Source organism: Gopherus evgoodei, chromosome 8 (genome assembly GCF_007399415.2).
Source record: "Gopherus evgoodei ecotype Sinaloan lineage chromosome 8, rGopEvg1_v1.p, whole genome shotgun sequence".
Lineage (NCBI taxonomy): Eukaryota > Metazoa > Chordata > Testudines > Testudinidae > Gopherus > Gopherus evgoodei.
Window position 1 is genome coordinate 92,340,284 of NC_044329.1, and position 26,209 is coordinate 92,366,492.

The 26,209-nt window shown below is 42.1% G+C and overlaps 1 protein-coding gene across 12 annotated transcripts in view; it reads right to left on the reverse strand.

Annotated features, from left to right (window-relative positions):
• Positions 1-25,700, reverse strand: part of LRRC7 (leucine rich repeat containing 7) — a 369,343-nt gene extending 343,643 nt beyond the window's left edge. For 7 of the 12 annotated variants that reach the window (XM_030571820.1, XM_030571826.1, XM_030571821.1 and 4 more), the window contains exon 1: positions 24,336-25,271. In XM_030571820.1, coding sequence (XP_030427680.1) covers positions 24,336-24,360 — 25 coding nt within the window. In that variant the 5' untranslated portion in view covers positions 24,361-25,271. Of the gene's footprint in view, positions 1-24,335; positions 25,273-25,630 lie in introns of those variants that run through there. The other 5 variants (XM_030571833.1, XM_030571830.1, XM_030571824.1 and 2 more) reach the window with 4 other exon arrangements.
• Between the last annotated feature and the right edge of the window lie 509 nt (positions 25,701-26,209).

The window sequence follows — 26,209 nt, forward strand, 5'->3', positions numbered from 1 at the left end:
TTCAGTAAGAATGGAACAAAACAGTTGACAATGTGACTCTAGGAACTGATCAATACATGCTTTGAGCTTGGAGTAACTGATGTAACTGTATTTTGTGGTCAGGGCCTGATAATTTACAATGCTGAATTGCAGTGTGGCAGATGAATAGACTTTTTTTTCAAAAAGGTCAAAGCACTTTCAATCACAAGATGGACTTCGCCTGGTGTTGACAACCTCGGGAGTTCACTGCATCTAGAACAATCAAATTATGGAGGTGATAGGAAAAAGAGAAAATCTGTATCCTACGCCAGGACATAATATTTCTTATCAGCCCATTTACAGATAAGTGTGACAGATGCTGGAGTTTACCATATAAGCTGGGCTGGATCCAGAAGGGCCTCATTGATTAGGAGGGCTATTCTGGAGGGAGAAGAGGCGTATAAGATGTCCAGGAGTTTATGGTGAGTGTCTTTTACCTCCTCAAGAGGTCTCTGCAATGCATCTGCCACCTGTTTAGCCAGATCCTGAAACAGCCTGAAGCTGTCTGTGAGACATGGTGGAGTGATCATCACTGCCTCGTCTGGAGAGGAGGAAGAGATGTTGGTCTGTGGTATGACCTCCTTCTCAAATCCATCCTCCTGTTCCTCCATGATCTCTTTGAGAGAATCAGAGACTCTGGATACGGTGGCTAAGGGAGAGTGCCTCAAAGGCTCACGGTGGGCCATGCTGGATGTTCAGAAGGTGTGGAGTCTATATGTCACCCAGGGATCCCAGTAGGACCACTGGGGTGGCGAAAAGAGCCCCAGTGATTGGGCCTATGGTTGACCATACCAAAGTAGTTGAGGAACAGATGATGGGTATAACTGAGGGGGCCCAGGCTGGTAACAGGCACTATAAGGAGTACAGGAAGAATAATAGGAGATAATTTTGTGATGCTGCACTCCATATGCTTTATGAAAATATGCCTGGAATGTGGATATGATGCAACTGGAATATGTTTTATACAAAAGGTCACTTGTAAGGTATCATTACAAAGCTTATAATCAACTAAGTGTGGTCATTCTATTTGTATGAATGTATCATTCTTGTATCTGAAACTAGGAATATGAAATATAACTCTAAGGTCCTATTGTAATTATGCAAAGTGTGGGCCATTAATGGTGGTTTGGAATTAACTAGGACAATTGGCTGTAAATGGCTGTGTTTACTCACAAACCTTCCTGGGTACATGCAGGCCAACCCTGAAAGAATGGAGAATGAGGTCTTACAGTGACATGTGATCATGTCTCCTGGTACTGGAATCTATCTTAAACCTGGTGCTTTTCCATTTAGAAGGAAGGGTGGGAACCCAGAGAGAGATAAAGGATTCCTGCCTTGTGCCAAAACTATAAAAGGGGGTAGAACAGATCAAAAGGGGTTGCAGTCATGAGAAATCTCCTAGTTACCACCTGAGCTTGAACTAACAATGACTGTACCAGGGGAAAGGATTTGGCCCAGATTAAAAAGGAGTCTAGTCTGTGAAAGAAGCTTATTGAAAAATCTCTGAGGATGAGATTTACTTGCATTCAGTTTCTTAAAACATATTAGGCTCAGACTTGCGTGTTTTGTTTTATTTTCCTTGGTAACTTACTTTGTTCCTTCTGTTATTTATTGAAATCACTTAAAACCTACTTTTTATACTTACTAAAATCACTTTTTGTTTATTATTAAGTCTAGAGTAAGTGATTAATACCTGGGGGAGCAAGCAGCTGTGCATCTCTCTCTATCAGTGTTATAGAGGAAGGACAGTTTATGAGTTTACCCTGTATAAGCTTTATACAGAGTAAAACAGATTTATTTGGGGTTTGGATCCCACTGGGAGCTGGGTGTCTGGGTGCTGGAGACAGGTAACTTACTGAGTGGTTTTCAGTTAAAGCCTGCAGCTTTGGAGGCATGCACCAGACCTGGGTCTGTGTTGCAGTGCAATAGCATGTCTGGCTCAACAAGACAGGGTTCTGGAGTCCCAAGCTGGCAGAGAAAACGGACTCAGAAGTCATTTCAGCGTGTCAGGTGACAGTCCCAATGGGGTCTCTGTGACCAAACCAGTCAGAGATTTCCTCCTAGATTTTCCACTAGAAAATGGAGGTGCGTGACACGGTACTGGTGAAGATTCCCATGTTTGATATAAACGCTGGTATTTCAGATACCTCAAGGTTCTTTGAGTATTTGAACTCTTGTGGTTCCATCATTATTCTGTACTGATGGCAGTCATTGGTGCTGGTTGATAGCACCAAGGGGACCAATGATCTTGGCCATACCAGGCACTCCGAGGCCTGGGGCAAAGCAATTTTGGGGGACCCTTACATAAAAAAAAGTTGCAATACTATAGAATACTATAGTCTCGTGAGGACCCCTGTGGGGCCCAGGGCAAATTGCCCCACTTGCCCCCCTCCTTCCCCATCCCCTCGGGCAGCCTGCTGGATAGTATGCTGTTGACTGCACCAAAGCTAATGTCCATACTGGCAACGTCTTTCCAGAGGTAGTCCTATCCCTGTCCTTGTCTTTCTCTGTTGGTACCGTTGCTTCAGTGCCTGTGCCTGTCAGGTCTTTAGGTGTATAAATGGTACATGCCACACTGGATTCTCATGAGCTATGGACACCACATCTGGATGGCTTCAGTGCCATTGGTGCCAACAATACCAAATGTGCCGAAGATCTTTTTTGGCTAGTCCGGGGCTCATTCTGGGGACTCACAGCGCTCTTTTTTTTTAAGCCTTACATGAGGGGTCCATGGTTGTTTTCTTTGACTCACAGTTCTTAGATGTCAAGGGCTGTGGGAAAGATGCACACTGCCTGGGTGACTCTTGGTGCAGTTAGAGGACAGTTAGAGTACTGCTTCCATGAGGAAGAGTTTAAGTCTCAATTCTCAGGCCTTCCAAGATCCAGACTTCAGTTGATGGCAGAGACCACATCTTTGGGAAATGTGGCTTTCCCCAAAGCAACAGATGCAGCGAGAACGTCCATCCACTACTGGGATGGCTTCTTTGCCTGAGATAACTGGGCATATCCCATGCTGGGGCAATCCCCAGACAAGGGGGAAAGTTTGTTTCTTTTTTGTCATTGTTTTGGGAAAGAAAAAGAACTAGAGGAACTCTAAGACTTAGAAAAGGACTAACTAGCTATTTGAATTCTAGTAGAGTTAACAATCCAATGAATGGACTGCTAACAGCTCTGTCTCTAGCAAGGGGTGGCTGATAAAGAACTGAAGGGTTTCACCTGCACAATGCTGGGGGAACAGTGTATGTGCGGGCCAAACGGACACTGCTACCAAACTTCTCTGATCACCAACGCAGGGACACAAGGACACCTACAGTGGAGCATCTATAGGACCGCTACTCAAAAGAAGAATGCTTAATTGTTTTCCCAATAAAGATTATGGGAACACAGGACATAGGACTGGGAGGGACCTTCTAAGTTGACAGTCTGCACAAGACAATCTGTTCTATGATATCTCCAATATATTCATTAGCTTTCACACTTCATGTAAGCATTTACCAACATCAGGTGCCAAACTTACATAAGCACCCTAAAATTTTACTAGATAGGCTGATATGAAAAAACAACCTGCATGCACAATGTACAATTTAAATCACTTTCAGAACACTAGTCTATGGCACAGCATCCTTATCCTTCAGATGGAACTGACAACCCACAGGGGAAAAAGTGGTTCCTAGATCACAGTATGCTGAACATTTTTAAAAAGATGTTTAACTCTAATACTGATCATCTTGCTTGCTGCTGGAAATTGAGGTCTGCTATACGAGATTTTAATTGTGCAATCTCTATTAATGTGAATTCAATTGGGGGAGTGTGTATGTTCGTTCTATTTTACAATTGAGGATGACTACACAGATTGTTACACTGAATAGTAATGTGGATTCTCCAGTACCTAGAAGAAGTCTGGCCTCAAAAGAAATGAGATCAAGTCATATAAAAGAGGACAAACCACATAAGGATGGTAAGAAAAGGATGAAGGATTTAAAAAAACAAAAGGCAGTTTTGTGGGTAATTTAATTGTTCAGATTTATCTATTCTTTGGTTAAGCTATGATTTATCCTTTTTGTGCATTAAAAAGTTTCCTAAAAACGGATGTTATATTGCAGTGTAAGTATTTATTAGAAAGAAAAATTCTTAACTAGAATGCATTTTTTTAACATTAATTGCTTTGAGTTTTTTTAATTTAGTCACTCTGATGTAAAAAAGTCATTCAACTGATACTACCAAAGTTAGTGGATTGAGGCAATGAAATTAGCAGAAAACCAGGTGGAACAAAAAACCCTTTTATGTAGCATTTCTCAAAACCATTCTGGAAGTATAGCCAAACACACACACACACACACACACACACACTCTTATCTACCGAAAATGAGAGTTAAGTATCAAACTATGGAATTAAGTGTGGGTCTCCTAAATAAGGAGTTTGCTAAAAACCAGACTTCTATGCCCGCAGATCTGGCTCTTGAGAACATACTGATGGACCTCCATCTTGCAGTCCTATGCTAGTGCAAGCGTCATGCTTGATGATTCCTACAGTTTGCTCTTGCTCTGTCCAAAGTGCCCTATTTCCTCCTGGAAGTGTACACTGCAACTGTCCCTCTAGTAATAGAAATGAACTTAAATCAACACCCCTTCCATACCAGAATTTAACACTTTCAAAACAGGAAAAGTTGAGATCCAAAGTCCATAGCTTTGACCTATGCCTATTTTGAAGCTGCCACAATTACATAAAACAAATAGTCTGCCATCTTGCCAAATTCTGCCAACATTAACTAAATGTTCAGTGCCCTCCTGGCAACAGAAGAATTAAGATCCCCTTTCTTTCTAACTGTGACCAAAAGGCTGGGTAAAATTAATGAAAAATTATTTCTTGATCTCTGTTAAACTTCCTTTTCACTTTTTTGAGTAACTTGTGCCTAATATAAGAATTGGATCAATGGTCTAGGAGGGAAAATATAGGGAAGACATTAGTTCCATTTAGAGAAGGGATATCAAAATATATAAAGCCAAGTAAAATCTCTTTTGGCAAAATTCTGAGGGACATGCAGGGGAAAGTCACTGATCTGACTGATTCTTAAAATTGCATGCCTATAATCTTATTTTTAAATCACACACATTTTATTGGAAAAACTGATTTTCAAGTACCTGTACTCACAATAGTCAAGGCTGGTATGACAGGGAGTGCAGAAAAACTGCACTATTGCTCCACAGTCTGATTTCTTACCAAAAAAAAATCTTACTGCAAAATAATTGTTAGAAGTATAAAATGAAAAGTAAGCCAACTTGGGGGAGGGAGAGAGAATGAGCTATTCCTATCTGCATATGAAAACCTGGAGGTAACAAAGAATGAACAGATAGCCCAAAATTGGGGGTGGGGTGGGAGGTGGCTGTTTCAAGAGTTTCACAATGGACATTGAGTTAATTCCAGATGAGCTCCCCATTCCCTTCCAGACTCCTGGCTCTCCCTCTTAAAGGGACTGTGGAGGCTTCTCCAACCCTCTGGGCCTTATGTGTCAAAAGAGTATAAAGGAACCACCATTGTTGTACACCAGCAACCAGATCTGGCAAGCCCAACACCCTTATTTCTTACTCCTAATAGAACTTCCTGTTATGTTTGTCTCCCTATCACACTATTGGATTTGACTACGGTTTGGGGTATTTTTTTAATTATTAAGGGGTTTGCTGCAATTTTTTTTAATAGTTCATCTAAGCAAAATGTGTTTAGCAGCTTTGGCAAGATCTAACCAAAAGCACACCCTCTCTATCCTGGCACTTATACCCTCTCCACACTCTCCACTGCCAAGTACTATCCTAATGCAGTTATGACTAACTCATTATCATGAGTGGCCTGCTTTCTATCCTTGTCCCTTTAACAAAAGGTTAATATAAACTTTTTTGAAAAAGAAATGTTTATTTAAAATCAGGGAGAAGGAGCGTTAGAAACCATATATGTTGGGTAGTGGTTTTATTTTTGAAGTGTCTGATCTTCAAACTGTCATCACTGACCAAACTGCCATTAATGTCAATAGGAGTAGAAGCAGGCTCAAACTGTGCATCTCTGTACTTATAAAACTCAGCATGGGGCAGGAAGACCTTTCAAACAGCAGAAATACTGTATTTCTGCTACACAGATGATATGAATGGATGGGCCAAAATCTGGGAGATACTGAGTAGCTGATGAGTAGCTGCATATCCTGTTGAAGTCAGTGAAGGGTTGTAGCTGCTCATCACTAAGGCTTTGACCCCAAAATAGATAGATCATGCTAGAGTACTCCACATCTCCCCAGTAAATCTCACAACAGAAGGAGTTGTGGGCACAAGATCCACTGGCTCAAAATGGCATCTTAGAGAAGGAACAGACCATTTTGAATGTCTTTCACCCACTCTGTGACTTTCAATGTAAAGCTGGACCAGCTTCATAGGTCTCAAAACAGGTTGGGAATAAGGACTCTGACTCCAACAGAGGAGAACCCTTTCAGCTGGTCTCTACTCTATGTCTAGGATTGTACCCTAAATAATTACACACTAGCTGAATGGTTCTCCTACTGTGCTACACAGGGTATTGGTGTTCTGCAGAGCACCTCCCAGTGGCCCATGGAACTGCTTTGGGCAGAAGGCTGAAGCACCTACCAATAAAGTGAGGCTTCCTGATACCTATAACACATTCTAGGCTTCCATTGGTGATTTCAGTGGAATTTCTATCTCTACACTCTAAACAACAAATCCCTGTGTACTCTCTGAAATTGCTCCATGTCTTTCATAACCAAGAAAAAATTGGTACAGTAATATATATTCTGCTTTGACCAGATTTGCTGATGATACCCAAACTGGAACAGTAACACCACATAAGAGGCCAGAATTAAGTTACATAATCAACTAGAGAGAAAAGAATAGTGGAAGCTGCAGGAAGTGAGAGTCCTAATAAACATTAATTTCTCCACCCTATGATACAAAATATAAGCAAGCACCCAGATACATCACCTCAAAGTGAATCTTTTTCATTGTGCCTCACTATTGTCTTAAAATTATTTTCTCAAGTACCAAATTAATACAATTGCCACAGCATAGATGCAGGATTGGAGTTGGGAGGGGAGGTGGTCATGAAAGGACCTCTCCCTTAAGAAACAATCCACAATATAAGAAAGTCTGAGAACCACTGTATTAGTGACCCAATGTACTTTAAACATGTTAAAGTGCTATCTGAATAGGAATCTTAGACCTGACAACTAATGCCAATCAGAGGCCTGATCTAATGCTCACCGAAATTAGTGGAAAGATTTCCATTTGTTTCAATGGGCTTTGGATCAGACCCTAGTGCTATAAATTGAGTAGCCCTTACACAGAAATGAACTTTAGAAACAGGGCTAATTAAATGTTTTTCAGTATATACAGCTATTTACTATGACATCTCATACAAACTCAGATAAACTGAAAATAAAATGGCAGAGAAGATGTGAGTTGTACAGTGAATGGTTTTTGGTTTTTCTCCCCACAAATGGTATTTGTATAAAATTAAGAGAGAGAGAGAGAGAGACTTTCTAAAAATTAAGATATCATGGGCAAGGACTGAATAGAGGATGACAGTTTTATTGCACCTATTTATGTTAAATCTGGTCCACATACAAATAGCACTGATGATTACAGTGTTGCAGCAGTCCTCTACTTCTGAGAGACAGTCTCATGACTTAATTTTTTAACTTGTCATAGTTTATACATTATCACCATTATAAATGGAAATAATCATTCTACAGCCATGTATTAATGCTTATTTTTAAAAGTACGTTTCCCTATAATTTTCTTAGGAGCATGTATGAAAACGTTTAATCTAAAGAGCTTCCAGAGCACAGATTTTGAACCTCCATAAGGTAACAAGTCAAGCCTTTTGACATTTTTATATTTATATATTTTATGTATCAAATATATCATCATGACTTCTTTCACATATACTCCCATAGAACTATTAAGCATGGCTTTGCCAGGAAAAAGTCTTTCAGTATTTATAAAATTTACTGCAACGTCAAATGTAACCCCAGAAAAAGAACAAAAACAGTTGCATTTTCTGACACAAAACAAAAAATCTTCCTTACAGAATACATACTAACTACTTCTTTATTTAAAAGTGATAAACATTATTACTATTAAACTGACACGGTAAAGAAGTGCCTACTTTGTTTGATGTTCATGACATTCTTATGAAGTTTACCTTCATCCTGGCAGTAGCTCTGAATCACACACATTGCTCAATGGATGACAGTTACAAACCAGTTTATTACATACAGCACATGTGTGGTTATACATACAACATATCTGTGCTCTAACATTTCATGCATAAACTAAATGTGTATGCTGTTGCTACTGCCTTAGATCAGTGCTTCCTAATGGGAATATATTAGTACTACAAGTGAAAAGCATTACAAGTGAGATGCCCTTTGATGACATTTCTTTCTTTGATCTGATTAGCCTCCTTTATACATAAACAATAATCTAAAGAAAATTCCAAGCATTTTATTATGTAAATTAAAACCCAATTGAGCTACAAGATAATTATTAAAGAAATGAACAAAGCTTGGAAAAATATTAATATTTATCATAAATTGTAGGTAAGATGAGTAGAGTTCAAAAAGTAACTCCTTTCCATAGTATACACATAGGTACGCAATTTTAGAAAATTCACAGATGTACAAATCCATATTAGATGTACATATAATAACTCTTTGTTTACACTGAAATTCATCTCAGGATGCAATATGCTCCCATTTAAGTGAGAAAGAGCTGTACCCAAATGCAGCGGGGAACAGAATTTGCCCCTGTATGTTATCCATCAGATCTAAGGGAGGCCATCAGACTGGGAGCATGTATCTAACAGGGTTCTGCAGGGGGTTTATTCTGCGTCTGGTACTATTCAACATTTTCATTAATAACTGGGATAATGGAGCAGAGAGTATAATAAAAATTGCAGGTGACAGCAAGCCTGCAGGGGTTGCAAGCACTTCAGAAGACAGAATTTGAATTCAAACAGATTTTGATAAATTGGAGAATTGGTCTGAAATCAACAGGTCAAATTCAATAAAATGCAAAGTACTACACTTTGGAAGGAAAAATGTAAATCCATCAGGGCTGGCTCCATGGTTTTTGCCACCCGAAGCAGAAAATTAAAAAAAAGCCCGATCACGATTTGCGGGGCTTTGGCTCTACCGCCGCTGCTTCAGTCTTTGGCGGCAATTCAGCGTCTGGACCTTCGCTCCGAGAGGGAGTGAGGGACCCACCACTGAATTGCCGCCAAAGAGCTGGACGTGTTGCCCCTCTCCATTGGTCGCCCCAAGCACCTGCTTGCTGGGCTGGTGCCTGCAGCCAGCCCTGAAATCCATGAATACAAAATAGGGTGTAGCTGGCTAGGCAGTAGTACTGCTGAAAAGAATCTGGGGATTATAGTGGATCACAAATTGAACATAAAACAATAATGTGATGCAGCAGTGAAAAAGCCTAATATACTGGGGCATATTAATAGAAGTGTCTTATATAAGACAAGTATCAGAAGGGTAGCCGTGTTAGTCTGGATCTGTAAAAAACAACAAAGTCCTATGGCACCTTACAGACTAACAGATGCATGACATGGGTATTCGTCAGTCTAGCATCTGTTAGTCTATAAGGTGCCACAGGACTTTAACGAAGTGGGTATTCACCCACAAAAGCTTATGCTCCAATACGTCTGTTAGTCTATAAGGTGCCACAGGACTCTGTCGCTTTATATAAGACACGGGAGGTAATTGTCTTGCTCTACTCAACACTAGCCAAATACTTGTAAAGAATGTTCTAGGTTTACTTGGTCCTGCCTCAGTGTGTTGGGGGCAGAGGGATGAACTTCCAGCCCTACATTTTTATAGTTCTATAACTGTGTTCCTCATATAAATCAGACTGGATTCTGTGATGATCCCAGAATGATCAGGACAATTCTACATCATTAATATTTTAGGCTCACAGAGGTCCAAGAAATTCCATAAGGTGAACCTGACCTGAGGGATCAAAATGTTTTCCTATATGTTGGGGCAGGAAAGAGGGATGGAGGAGGCAAGGACAGAAGAACAAGGTTTGGGGACAACTAGGGAGACACAGGCTGTGGCTTTCAAATCAAGTAAATCTAGTGGATCCAGATTCAACTTTGTTGGTTTTCCCTCCTAAGTACTTTTCAGCCTCACTAGCTGCATCTTCCAGTCCCACAGCAGATCTCAGTATTAACATTTCCAATTACATCTGTGCAAACTCTCCTTCTCTGAAAGGTGCAGATGTGTAACAGAAGTTGAAAGGCATCATTAACTTTCACACAGATACACATCTAATTCCCAGAGAAGCATGCTATGGAGAGCACCAGCCTCACCCTGCTCCAGCAGTGCCATCTCCCACTCCAGAGCTCTGACCATATAGTGAACTTCCATCAGTTTTCAGTTACATCATCCAGGCCTCACTTGCAAGTATCACAGACTAGACCAGGTATCGTCTACACATTTGGAAAGCAACAGAGTGCTGGCCCTTAAAATTCCTCCTGTATACAAGATGGAAGTGTTTTTAGGGTTGAAATCTGTTTTAGTCACTGGAATTCACCCTGCAGGATTGGAGGTCAAGACTGTATGCTGTCTTTACAATAATTTAAACATGTTTTCATATGACATGACAGAGGTTATCATAATCAAAGAAATAAGACATAAAATCACTGCAGTGTCAGATCATTTAGTGCATCCACTGCAATTCTGGTGTTTTATCCGTATTCTAGTTATAATGTCTCAGAAATGGAGACTAAGACATAGTTTTAGAAGGCAATTTCACATCTCAACATCAGGATCCTTTTCGTAATACACAACCTAATTTTTTCTGTTCTTGGGCCTTGGCTACACTGGCACATTACAGCACTGCAACTTTCTCGCTCAGGGGTGTGAAAAAACACACCCCTGAGCACAGCAAGTTACAGTGCTGCAAAGCGCCAGTGTAAACAGTGCTAATCCCCACGGGGAGGTGGAGTACCTGCAGTGCTGGGAGAGCTCTCTCCCAGCACTGGTGCTGCGACCACATTCGCACTTCAAAGCGCTGCCGCGGGAGCACTCCCGCGGCAGCGCTTTGGAGTTTCGACTGTAGCCAAGCCCTTAGTCTCAACTCTTTACTCTTAATTATTTCCCCATAGATGACTCTAAAGAATGCTTGATCCTCAGTGCTATACTCTTCATATTCTTGTAGTCAATTACGTCTCTCCTTAGTCAGTGCTGACTACATATCACCACAAAAAACACTAGTTGGTCCTATAAAAGATATGCCCTCATCCACCTTGTCTCTCTCAAATACCAGACATTTACTTCACCAGACATACTGTGTGACATGAAAACGAAGCTTCTTGTATTACACCTCATGCAATATGTCACTTTATCAAGATATACAAAAATCTTAGCTTGTCCTACATTACTTCATTGGATGTATGGTCAAGAGACCACACATTTGAAATGTCAAAGAGGCTGTACTCCAGGAACGGTACCTACCTCCAACCTAGAGAGAAAAAAGTAGATAAGAGCCACAATTCAAGGCCACAATAGTCAGAGGGCTCCCTTGTTGACTTTACTTTAGGTGGCTACACCTATTGGTATCTGTCCTCTGGTGTGTCCGTGCCTTGTCGTGGTGGGACGCTTGAGTGCTCTAACGATCCCCAGAATCTGTGTCTGTGGGTGCTTTTTGCGCCTGTAGGTTCAACAATGCTGGATTGGTCTGTGAGGGAGGGGCCAGACAAAACAAACACCCTGGTCCTCCAGGTTGAGGATTAGGCACAGGGCTAACAACCCTGTCCCATAAAAAACAAAATATGTTACAGAAACAGTGACGGAGCAGTTGATCATTAGTGTGTGTGATGGCCTTCAGGAGTCAATGACCTGTATGATTGCCAGTGGTGAAAGCCGAAAGGAAGCCACTGGCATGAAGACTGAAGTGATCAACACCAAGAAAAAAACAAACTTGTTTTTTGGAATGTACGGACAAGTATGAAACAGGGAAGCTCGCTCAGGTCACAGCAGAGATGAGATGTTACAATTTACACACACTGGGTGTCAGTGAGAGCAGATGGATAGGATCAGGAAGATTAACAAGAGACTCAGGAGAAACTTTGCTGTGTTCTGGATGGGATGATGGACAACACCATGAGGGTGTTGCCATCCTTTTGAGCAAGGGAGTGGAACATTCCCTGCTTGAATGGAAGTCCATCGGCAGCAGACTAATGAGAGCCAAACTGAAAGGGAAATATAATAATATCACCTGATTCAGTGCTATGCTCCGACAAATGGCAGTGATGAAGTAGTAAAGGACAAATTCTACCTTGCACTACAGGCAGAGTTAGAGAGAGTACCATGCCACAATCTAACAATCATCATGGAAGACCTGAATGCCAAGGTCCGTAAGGACAACACAAACAACAACAGAGCAATAGGAAGACATTGGTGTGGCATGGACAGAGGCTTGTTGATTTCTGTAATATGAATTACCTAGTCATCAGTGGAACCCTATTTCACCACAAGCTGACACGGTGTTCTCCAAATGGCAAAGATAAAGAACCAGATCAACCATATGATTATCAAAAGCAAATGGTGACGCTCACTGACAGATATGAAAGTGAGAAGAGGTGCAGATGTTGGCAGCGACCACTACCTTGTGACAGCATCCATTAAGCTAAACTGAGAAACGTGGGTCCACCAAACAAGAGACATAGACTTTATGACATTGACAAACAAAAGTCCCCTGAAATACAGAAAGCCTTCACACTGCAGTTAAAGAACAGGTTTCAGGCACTTGCAGACCTTGATGAAGAGGAGGGGAATGCAGATGAGGAGATTAATAAGAAGTAGGGCAAAGTAACAGCAATTTATAAACAGAGCAGTGAAACCTATTGAGGCTACAGGCAGAAGAGAATGGAGGAGTGGATTACACTCAACACATGGACCACCACAGAAACCAGATGACCCCTGAAGAAAAATGTTTTAGAGACAAAATCCCAGAAGCTGAAGGACAAATACCACAAGAAGTATAGCAAAGCACACCAGGAGGTCAAATACCTTGTGAGAGTGGACAAACATCATTATATTGATAATTTGGCAACACAAGCAGAGGATGCAGCTGCTCGTGGTGAACAAGGAACAGTCTAGAAAATGACACTGCTTATCAGTGGTAAACACCAGACACCAACACACACTCTCATCAGGGACAAACAAGACCACCTACTAACAACAGAAAAAGAACAAGAAATATGCTGGACAGAGCATTTCAAAGAATTGCTGAACAGAGAGCCACCTAAAGTGGAAGCAAACATCCAGGAGGCAGAAGAAGATCTTGATAGCAACACAGACACCCTACCTAAGTAAGAGATCATTCAAGCCATCAAATCTTTAAAAAATGAGAAAGCTCCTGGCAAAAATAACTTGAATGCGGAATTGTTCAAGGTAAATCCTGAGTAAGCGGCATCTATCCTGGAGCCTCTATTTACATCAGTCTGGGAAAGGGAAAAAGTGCCAGATGAGTGGACCAATGGGTTTATAGTTATGATACCAAAGAAAGGAACTCTTAGTGACTGTAATAACTGGGATGATATCACACTTTTATCTGTGACAAGCAAAGTATTGTGTAAGATCATAGTCCAGAGTACATCAGAGGCAATTGATAGCATTCTCAGAAAACAGCAAGCTGGTTTTTGGAAAGGGCGTGGATGCACAGACCAGATCTTCACTCTATTAAACATAATAGAACAATGCTTAAAATGGCAACAGCAGCTCTACATAAACTTAACAGACTTTGAGAAGGCTTTTGATAGCATTCCATATAATCATCATCAAAAGCTTTTATTTCAACTTTACATGCAATGTTAATTACAGTGAACTCAGTTTTGAAGTCAGAACAGGAGTACGTCAGGGGTGTGTCATGTCTCCAATCCTCTTCAACATTGCCATTGACTTGGTAATGCAGCGTACAACAGAAGATATGCCTAGAGGCATTAAATGGACATCCTTCTTATTCCTTAAAGACCTGGACTTCGCAGATGTTCTCGCTCGCCTATCACATACCCAACACCATATACAAGAAAACAATTTGACTCAACACATTCAGCCAGAAAACTGGACTGAAAATCAATTGCAATAAGACAGGTATCATGACCTTTAATATTACCTCACCAGTACAGATAGAGGATTATGTTCTCATCAATGTAGAAACATTCACATATTTGGGCAGCACCATCAGCCAGCATGATGGAACAAGCCAAGACATTCACAACAAAATCAGCGAAGCCAGGAACACCTTCAGGAGCTTAAAAACAGTCTGGAAATCATCAAAATACAACACCAAAACCAAACTCAAGATTTATCAGAGCTGCGAACTTTCAACATTACTTTATAGTACAGAATGCTGGGGAATGAGAAAGTATGACATGTCCAAACTGTCTTCATTCCACACAACCTGCCTCAGAAAAATCCTCCGTAACTTTTGGCCCAGAACAACCTCAAACCAAGATCTATTGACACAGGGCAGCCAAGAAGATATGAGCATCATCATTGCCAGGAGGTGCTGGAGATGGACTGGCCATGTGCTTTGGACGGAAACTGATTCCATTACCAGAGCAGCAATAAGATGGACAGCTGAAAGCAAACGAAAAACAGGCAGCCCAAGAACAACATGGTGAAGAGCTGTGGAAGCTGAGCTGTAAAACCTGGAGCACAGCTGGTGAACCATTGAAAGACTTGCCAGAAACAGACAGGAGTGGAGGAGCTTCATCACTGTCCTAAACACCAGAGGCATAATGGGAACATGATGATGATGACCTATTGGTATCTGAGCATCATTTCTCCCAATGATAGTAGCCTGTACAATATGTATGACATAGTAGGTCATATTGTAAGCTATTTTCCGCAGAAAATAAATGAAGAACATTTCACATCTGATTCATAACAAATATATAGCACACAGCTCATCAGGAAGATTAAACTGCAAAATAGCTGCAGTAGAGAACATTCATGGGTATGAAAAAAAATCTCTTGCCATAGAAGGACTGTGAAAAAATTTCCCATTTTAAAAAAATGTGTGGGATCATATTCACAGACATAGAAATATGTTCTGTTCCCTAACACCCACAAGCCCTAGAACATTAGGCTGAAGTGCTGGCATGAATAAAAACTGTTCATTAAGCAAAAAAACCTCACAGATTAGAACACTGTTGAAAACCACCAATTTAGTACTCAGCTTCTTTTCAAATTTAATAATTTTATTGTAATGAAAGTTACAGTTTGATTATGACCAAAAAAGTGGAAATGCACATCACATGAACAATACAAATTATCAAGCACAGAGTCAAAATTAAATACGAAGACAAACAAAATTCTGTCACCTACCACATAACATCAGCAGAAACTACCATAACTATAATATGGAAATGGCTCACCATGCAGTAAAAAGGCAACTTTCTCCCTCTTCATTACCTAAGCAATCAGTACTTTCAACTATTCCAGTCTCCAAGACTATCTTTATAACTAGGTGACAAAGAGTCCTGTGGCACCTTATAGACTAACAGACGTACTGGAGCATAATCTTTCATGGGTGAATACCCACTTCGCCAGACGCACGTGGTGGAAATTTCCAGGGGCAGGTATAAATATGCAGGCAAGAATCAGTCTAGAGATAACGAGGTTAGTTCAATGAGAGGATGAGGCTCTCTTCTAGCAGTTGAGGTGTGAACATCAAGGGAGGAGAAACTACTTTTGTAGTTGGCTAGCCATTCACAGTCTTTGTTTAATCATGAGCTGATGGTGTCAAATTTGCAAATGAATTGAAGTTCAGCAGTTTCTCTTCGGAGTCTGGTCCTGAAGTTTTTTTGCTGCAGGATGGCTACCTTTACATCTGCTATTGTGTGTCTAGAGAGGTTGAAGTGTTCTCCCATAGGTTTTTGTATATTGCCATTCCTTGATATCGCTACACTGATTCTTGCCTACATATTTATACCTGTCCCTGGAAATTTCCACCACATGCATCTGACGAAGTAGGTATTCACCCAAGAAAGCTTATGCTCTAATACGTCTGTTAGTCTATAAGGTGCCACAGGACTCTTTGTTGCCTTTTACAGATCGAGACTAACACAGCTACCCCTCTGATACTTTATAATTAGGTAGGCACCTATGTCTCCCTTCTATCGTAGTTCTGTACCTGTCAAACTGCCCTTTTATTTTTGTTTAATTATTAAGGAGGTCAATAAATGTTTGCAAGGTGTTTTACACAAATGAAAACAGTCCCTGCCTGAAGTAGACAAACACAGGAAATGAAAACAGGAAAGATGGAGTCAGGCAAGATCTAGAATGTATAGTACTTGAAGCTTGACTGAATTTTTTTTTTTTAAATCTGAGAATAAGGTGAGGTAAGAGAAATAGAGAGTATTAGAGGGTTCAATTCCTGCTCTGTCAAAAGTTTCCTACATGACCTCAAGCAAGTCACTTAAGGGCCTGAGCCAAAGTCCACTGAAGTCAATAGAGAGAATCTCAACAACTTCAATGGGCTTCACATGAAACCTTTGAACTGTGCTTCAGTTCCTCATTTGCAAAAAGGGGATAATATGTCCCCTCTCCCTGCCTTTGTCTGTTTCACCTATTTAGAATATTAACTCTTCAAGCAGCTTCTCTCTCTTACTAGGAGTTCCATTTGGTACCTTGAAAAAAACAGTAACTTACTCATCACTTGAGCCTCTAGATGCTATCATAATACAATAATAAATTAGTACCACAGTGGCCAGTCTGTAATTTATCACACACTACATTTTAATTAAACTAATGTACTAATGCTTGGGTTCTTTAATATATTATTTTTATAATATTCTTCCATAATATTCTATGGCATGCCACATTTCTTACAGATATCAAATATGCCATTTGAATTCACTAAAATTCTAATAAAATTAATTATAGTAGCAGAGAAACAAAAACAAAAAGAAGTATTTAACTAAAATGTTAACAGATCAGGCTGTAAACTATAAAATAGACAGACTAAAGTAGACTGAAGTTCTAAATTAAATCATAGAATCATAGAAGATTAGGGTTGGAAGAGACCTCAGGAGGTCATCTAGTCCAGCCCCTGCTCAAAGCAGGACCAACACCAGCCAAATCATCCCAGCCAGGACTTTGTCGAGCTGGGCCTTTAAAATCTTTAAGGATGGAGATTCCATCACCTCCCTAAGTAACCCATTCCAGTGCTTCACCACCCTCCTCGTGAAATAGTGTTTTCTAATATCCAACCTAGACCTCCTCCACTGCAACTTGAGACCATTGCTCTTTTTTCTGTCATCTGCCACTGCTGAGAACAGCCTAGTTCCATTCTCTTTGGAACCCCCTTTCAGATAGTTGAAGGCTGCTATCAAATCCCCCCTCACTCTTCTCTTCTGCAGACTAAGTAAGCCCAGGTCCTTCAGACTCTCCTCATAAGTCACGTGCCCCAGCCCCCTGATCATTTTTGTTGCACTCTGCTGGACTCTGTCCAATTTGTCCACATCCGTTCTGCAGTAGGGGGCCCAAAACTGGACACAATACTCCAGACGTGGCCTCGCCATGGCGAATAGAGGGGAATAATCACTTCCCTTGATCTGCTTGCAATGCTCCTACGAATGTAGGCCAATATGCTGTTAGCCTTCTTGGCAACAAGGGCACACTGGTGACTCATATCCAGCTTCTCATCCACTGTAATCCCCAGGTTCTTTTCTGCAGAACTGCTGCTTATCCAGTTGGTTCCCAGCCTGTAGTGGTGCAAGAGATTCTTCCGTCCTAAGTGCAGGACTCTACACTTGTCTTTGTTTTACCTCATCAGATTTCTTTTGGCCCAATCCTCCAATTTGTCTAGGTCACTCTGGATCCTATTCCTACCCTCCAGCATATCTACCTCTCCCCGCCCAGCTTAGTATCATCCACGAACTTGCTGAGGGTGCAATCCATCCCATCATCCAGAGCATTAATGAAGATGTTGAATAAAACCAGCCCGAGGACTGTCCCTTGGAGTACTTCACTTGATACAGGCTGCCACCTAGACATCGAGCCATTGATCATTATCCGTTGAGTCCAACAATCTAGCCAGCTTTCTATCTACCTTATAGTCCATTCATCCAATCTATACTTTTTTAACTTGCTGACAAAAATACTGTGGGATAGGCATTCTAAAGTCAAGATATATCACACTCACTGCTTTCCCCATATCCACAGAGCCAGTTTTATCATCTTAAAAGGCAATCAGGTTGGTCAGGCATGACTTGCCCTTGGTGAATCCATGTTGACTATTCCTGATCACCTTACTCTCCTTCAAGTGCTTCAAAATGGGTCCTTTGAAGACTTGCTCCATGATTTTTCAAGGGACTTATCCTCTGCCTTTGACTTATGCCTCAACTCCATGAGCTGAAGTCAGGAGGCCACATGCTGCTCAGTTACACAGCTGTAAATCCAGAGTAATAGCTACAGAGTTAACGGAATTACTCAGAATTTATATCAATGTAACTGGGCAGAATGTCTTATGTCAGACTTGCCTTTCAATTTCCAAGTTTGTGAATTTGTATTTAAAATACACTTTTTAAAAAAAAAAACAAATTATACAGCTGCAGCAGTGAAACCTTGAAGGGAAAAACAGCACTGGAGCAGTGGCAGATTTACGGTTAGTGGGGTCCAGCTTCATTTTCAGGACCCCCCCCCCCCGTGAAGTGAAGTAAATGAAAATAAAGTGAGGTACCTTGATTGGGGCAGGGGGTTGCGGTGCAGTAGGGAGTGCAGGCTCTGGGCTGGGGCAGGGAGTTGGGAGGTAAGGGGGCGGTGCTTACCTCAGGCAGCATGGCTCCCAAAGTGACTGGCATACACACCCCTCCGGCAGCGGCTCCTACGTGGGGATGTGGGGAAGACAACCGGGGGAGTCTCCGTGTACCACTGCCCACAGGTGCCGCCCCTGCAGTTCCTATTGGCCACAGTTCCTGGCCAATGGGAGCTGCGGAGTCGGCGCTTGGAGCAGGGAAGCACACAGAGACAGACAGACAGACACACACACACACACACACACACCAGGGGCCACAGGGATATGCAGGCCACTTCCAGGAGTGAAGCGGTGCGGAGGCAGGGAGGCAGAGTGAGCAGGGAGCCACCTTAGCCCTGCTACTGGCATATCTCTGTGTGCCCCTTTGGAAAAGGCGGGCAGCGGGCCTCCTTTATCCTTTTTTTTTTTTTTTTTTTTTTTAGAAAAAGCTATTCTTTTTCTAAGCACAATGGAAGACTGTGGTAATCTCAGAAGAAATTACTGGTAAGTAATTTTGTAATAGCTTCCACATTACCTTCTTCAGTGAAGGCCAAATTCTGCCACAGAGAATGGCATCATTGTAGTACGGTTACCAGATATAAAGATGCACATCTTCTGTGTGGGATGGAGCCCTGCTCAGTGAAGTTTACACTGCTGTGCCATGTAGGGTGGGCTGCATCAGAGCAGGACAAACACAAACCATCCAAGATGTTGCACATCTGAGAGGGGATGTTTGCATGGTTTAAAAATAAAATAAAAACAAAAAACCAAAGTATTATATGCCAAGTGTTGGTGAAGGGTGAAAACTCAAATGGATCTAAAAGGAAATTTCCTGTAATTATTACAATTTGAAAATGAACCCTCTTTGTGCATATCAAGATGACATGGTCATCAACTTAAATTCATTCAGATCTTAAAATACAGGATATGTTTGAAAACAAAGTAGCTTCCTTTTGTTGGAATCACATGAAAGAAAATTACTAGGGCTGTCAATTAATTATAGTTAACTCACGCGATTAACAAAAAAAATAATCGCAATTAATCGTAGTTTTAATCACACTGTTAAGCAATAGAATACCAATTGAAATGTATTAAATATTTTGAATGTTTTCTACGTTCTCATATATATTGTATTCTGTGTTGTAATTGAAATCAAAGTGTATATTATTTATTACAAAATATTTGCACTATATAAACAAAATAAATAGTATTTTTTAATTCACCTCATGCAAGTACTGTAGTGCAATCTCTGTCCTGAAAGTGCAGCTTACAAATGTAGATATAACTGCACTCAAAAACAAAACAATATAAAACTTCAGAGCCTACAAGTCCATTCAGTCCTACCTTTTGTTCAGCCAATCACTAAGACAAATGAGTTTGTTTACGTTTAAAGGAGATAATGCTGCCCTCTTCTTATTTACAATGTCATCAGAAAGCTAGAACACATGTTCGCATGGCACTTTTGTAGTTGGCATTGCAAGATATTTATGTGTCAGATATGCTAAACATTTGCATGCCTCTTAATGCTTCAGCCACCATTCAAGAGGGTATGCTTCCATGCTGATGACACTTGTTAAAGAAATAATGCATTAATTAAATTTTTGACTGAACTCCTTGGGGGAGAATTGTATGTCCCCTCCTCTGTTTTACCCGCATTCAGCCATATATTTCATGTTATAGCTGTCTCAGATGACCCACCACGTTATTTATTTTAAGAACACTTTCAGTGCAGATTTCACAAAACACAAAGATGGTAACAATGTGAGATTTCTAAGGCTAGACACAGCACTCGACCCAAGATTTAAGAATCTGAAGTGCCTTCCAAAATCTGAGAGGGACGAGGTGTAGAGGGCAACACTCTGATGTTGAAACTACAGAACACGAACCACCAAAAAAGAAAATCAACCTTCTGTTGGTGGCATCTGACTCAGATGAAGAAAATGAACATGCGTCGGTCCACACTGTTTTGGATTATTATCAAGCAGAACCTGTCATCAGCATGGACGCATGTCCTCTGGAATGGTGGCTGAAGCATGAAGAGACATATGAATCTTTAGCGCATCTGGCACGTAAATATGTAATGCCGGCTACAACAGTGCCATGAGAATGTCTGTTCTCACTTTCAGGTGACATTGTAAACAAGAAGCGGGCAGTATTATCTCCTGCAAATGTAAATAAACTTGTTTGACTGAGTGATTGGCTGAACAAGAAGTAGGACTGAGTGGACGTGCAGGCTCTAAACTTTTACATTGTTTTATTTTTGAACCCAGTTTTTTTGTGCATAATTCTACATTTGTAAATTGCACTTTCATGATAAAGACATTGTGCTACAGTACTTGTATTAGGTGAATTGAAAAATACTATTTCTTTTGTTTTTTTACAGTGCAAATAACATGTAATCAAAAATAAAGTGAGCACTGTACACTTTGTATGCCATGTTGTAATTGAAATCAGTATATCTGAAAATGCAGAAAACATTCAAAAATATTTAAATAAATGGTATTGTTATTAACAGTGCGATTAATCATGTGATTAATTTTAATCGTGTGACAGCCCTAAAAATTACTCTACTTTTCCCTTTCCTTTTCATCAAAAAAAAAATAAAAATTAGTGTGAAACCAAAATTTATTTATAAGAAAATTAAACTTAAAATTTGTGAAAATAGATCAGTTTTTCAACATACTCTATTCCCTTATTTATTGATATATGTACTGAAATTAATTTGATAGGTTAGTGTTTTTATTTCTTTAAGAAGATGCTGCTATTTCTGAAACAGAATACATTCAGTAACATTTGATGTAGGAGTTGCCATGGTAAGTATACATGTCTTGTTGAATTCCAGATGAATAGATGCATAAAACAAACACTCACATAGCTAGCCTTTGCAAGTTACTTTCCTTGTCTGATCATTTAATGTTAGTGTTAAAATGCAATTTATATAGTTCAAATTACAGTCTTCTGCACATTAAAACTATCCAGAACAGTTCAGATTAAAAATAGGAATAAAACTGGGATAACTAAAAATAGGAATAAAGCTTTTTAGCTGAAAGTTATGGAATAAGAGAATTAAGCATTTTGCCATGGGAACACGCATGTTAAAATTCCCAAAATAAAACTACCACCTACCTCCCCCACCTCAGGGAACTTTTAATAATACATTCACTGTTGTTATAACCTTTCACTAGCCCTGCCTCACAGAAAAAAAACCTAACTCAACCAGACTACTCCTTAAAATACAACAAAAGCCTGATTCTGCTTTCATTTGCCCCAGGGTAAAATAGGAATGCCACACCTCCCATTTAAGCAAATGGTGCTATGCCAATATTAGAGGGAGAAGATCCAGGCCCATTGAACCAGCATGTAGGGCCCCATCCTGCTCTCACTGAAATCAGTGGAGTTTTGCTACTGATTTTAACAGAACTAGGACCTGGTGCATACTTATTCTCAACCTCCTGGAGTTGTAAGAAACCAAGTGTTTCAGTGAACTTATATCCCTAACACACCAGGCTTCCCCAAGTTGGTTACTGTTTAAAAGTACCATGCTTTAGAATAGAGGTGAGGGAAGTCAAGGCATACAGAGAATAAATTAAGCCCATCTTTCTGGAAAAATGGCAATATTAGTATTTCAAAATGGATCAGTATTTGTTTCTAATCATTAGAGGTTCAGTAGAAGTTAAGATATGAAGATTGGAAAGGACACAGACCTTTCCAGGAGGATTGCTAAGCTTAATATCTTTTTTCAGAGGGTCAAGAGGTGGTGACAATGAAAATACACCATCTCTGCAAAAATACATTTTACTCTATAAACTTACCCTTTTTAAATGCACCCTGGGGGAGAAAAGGATACATACATTGTCTATTCATAGGCTTGGTCAGAAACAAAATAACTCCCAAGGTCTTCCCTTAATATACCCAGTAAAGCATTTAACTGTGTCCAGAAAGTTGGCTTTGATAACCCTTTACCGTCCATTCCTTAGTAAGAACACTGGAAATACTGAGCCAATTATTATGGCCTACAGAGACCTTACAAGCCCCTCAGGGATTTATTCTGATCTTATTTACATAGGTGTATGTTAAGAGTAACTCATGGTCCAAATTCTTCCCTGATGTTACGGTATTCACTGAGCCAAATGCATTCCCCAGCATAACTGACAGTGAAGTTAACTTACATCAGTGTAACACTCCCCCCGCCCATATCTTTATCTAAATCTTGAACAAACCCAAGCACACTGTCAGCATAACGTTGGAATGATGATTAGGAAGGAATCAATAAGTGAAGTTGGATTATATATAATCAATCTCTTTACTGATGTTCCTAAAGAAGACATGCCTGAATCAAAAATCATGTTGCTCTAGAATCAGAAAATAATTTAATTGGTGGGATGAGGTGAGATGCAAGTTGGGTGATAAAGATTTCCAATATTTTGACTTGGTCATAATGAAGCAACATGGTCAACAATTTTTATATTAAAAATAAAAAACATTTTTACAACACAGCAACTACAAAAAAAGGGCTGTCTTTGAAATAGCACTTCAGACTCCTTGAGGTTCCTGAGATCGCATATGGGATCACCAATGTAAGGCAATTTCCTTATTAAAAAATACCCACCTTACTGTGCCATCATTTTTGCGTTTCCCTGCCTCCCACCCTATTCTTCTTGTGTAGTACTAATATAAATGCCCCTTCCTCTATCTAGGGGTGGAAACAGAAGGAAGCAGCAATGGAATTTCAGAACAGAGAGCTCATCAGCTTCTACACATGGCACACAAAGGCAGTTTGGAATCACTGAAAATGGACCTTTTATGCCTTGAGGGGAAAAATACACACACACGTATATCTATATCTAGATATAGATATATATACACACACACACACACTCCTTTTCCTTCTCCAAACAAGAATGTGCTTAATCAATCTGTCTGTTTCCCCCACAGTCACGATCAAGCAGGATCTTAAGAAAAGAGGCATGGAGAGCGGCAGCAAATTTCCCTCTCCACAAGTGTCAGTGGTGACTGCAGCCAGGGAAGAGCTTCCATTACCGATTGACTCCCCCTGCCGCCACCACCACCGCAAGAGACTGCCCAGCACTTCCTTTCCATGCTAAGCCCAAAAGGGGAAACCCCGCTCGGGAGCAGGATCGTCCCTTCCACACTCTCCCTATTCTCTGCACATGGGGTTTTTTGGGGGAGGGGTAAAGTGTTACTGGGGGTGCACACTAGCAGAGGTATTCACAGCCATCCTTCTTTGCAGTAGCTACTTTCCTAACGCGATTTAATCTGGTAGGTACCATCACATCCAAGGACACCGCTTCCCTTCCATCCCACCATCCCCGCAACCGGCAGCAGCACATCCAGCGGGCAGCGAAGTCACAAGGAGCTGCTCCCTCCAGGTTCACGGCTGCCCATGCAGGAGACTGGAGCGTTGTGCGCTGCTGCTTGCATGTCGCTGGTACACCCCCCCACACACACACACGCCTCCACAAGGGGAGCAGCAGGCACATACTCACATTGCAGAGTGGAGTAACTGTCCATCAGTCTCCGCTGCCCGGAGATAAGCAGCTGGAACGGTTATTCCTAAGGTCTGGGGTCCGTTGTTTGGGGGTGGGGGAAGGAGTTAGAGAAAAGGGAGGGAGAGCTTTTCGTGGGAGATCCCTCGCTAAACCATGATGTAAATGCCCTTCAGATGAACAGCTGGATATTTCCCCACGAGGCAGAGAGTAACGCGAGGGAAGCTCTGGAGCACAGGCACCGTGTCAGCTGGAGTCTCTCTCCTTTCCCACCCCACAGACCGACCAGCAACCAACCAACCAAAAAAAAAAACAACAAATCTTCATCCAATAAATCCCTGGGAAGAGAAGGCGAGAGGAGACACACGCGCACGGAGGGGCCAGGCTGCCCCCGCCCCACAGTACCTGTCAGTGGGGGGTGCAGAAGTGGGCCTCCACACGGGCATGCGGGGAGATCCTCTTCGGCTCCCGCATGGAGCAGGTTTGGGCGGTCAAGGCCGAGACCCGCGAGATGATCAGGACCCCTGGAGCCGCTGCGTGTCTTTCTCGGCCCTCCTCAGTGCAGCAGCTTCATTCCCTCACAGGTGCAGTCATTGCAGACGAGGAGATGCATGTGGCTACTCCCGCCAAGCTCGCCAACCGGCCCGCCCCCCCGTCTCGTAAGGCCGCCGGGAGTCACCGCGGCTGGACAGCGACAGACGTTGGCGGGCGGTTCACAGGGAGCAGCAAAACCACCTCGACAGGAAACCACCGTGTACGGCAGCGCTCTTCCTTCCCGCGGCAGGCGGGCTGCGGGACCCCGCGCCCGGCACAGCCCAGGAGCAGCAGGCGCTGGCTTGAGGGAGCAGTGCCCAGAGCCAGCTCTCCGGCGCAGGAGGTGCACGGGCGGCAGCAGCCTCCTGCCAGGGCTGAGTCAACGGGAGAAGCCCCAGCGCTCAGCAGCTGTCGCCGCCAGCTCCTCTCGCCCCCACAAGACCCGCGTCAGAGCTCGAGCGGCAGCCGTTGCTCTAACTGGCAGGCTGCGCCCGCCTCCTCGCGCGCGGTTAGCCCGAGGCTGCGCTGAGAGAAGAGGGTTTGCCCGCGACCCCCTCCCCCCCAGCCTCGCTCTCCCCAGCGCGGGCAGGCTCCTGCTCCCCAGCCCCTGCCCGTCCCCTCCCTCCCCCCAGCCCTGTTGCGTCCTCCCACAGCCCCTCCTCGCTGCTGTCTCCTTCCATTCTCTCCCCATATACTGCTTCCCCCAGTCGTTCCCCCCACCCACACATCCCACTGCTTCTCGCCCACTAGCGCCTCCTCACCTGTGTACACGGGTTGCTTCCTCTCACCCTGCATCGCTCAGGGGTCCTATCCTCAACCCGCCTTTACTACTGCTACTACTTCCTCTCACCCCCTACATCTCCGCTGTATCTCTCCTTCCCCCACTGTGCTCCTGCTCACCCTCCTCTCACTGCTGCCTCCCACATTGCTCGCCCCCTCCCTTCAAACCTCACACCTTTGCTGGTGCATCCCTCCCTCCAACCCCCCAAGAAAGACTATAAACCCTCCTGCACCAGGATAACCTCTAGCATTATGAAGAAACTTTAGCCTAAAGGCAAGTTTATTCTGTAACTGTCCACTGCAGTGTTTCTTGTGACAGCTGAGGCTTTTATTACTGGCTGCTGCCCAAAACAAGAGACTGGAGGAGATGGAGTTGTGCTCTGGTCAGACAGGACCCTCCCTATGTTCTTCTCACCTGCGCCCTTCCCCACACCTTTTAAAGACAGGACCCAGCTGGAAGACTGAGCTGGCTACGGTCAAGCCCTGTCTATTATATTCAGGGCCAACCAAGAGAGCACCTTCCCCAACAGAGGGAGTTTCCATATGCAGGAAACCCTAGA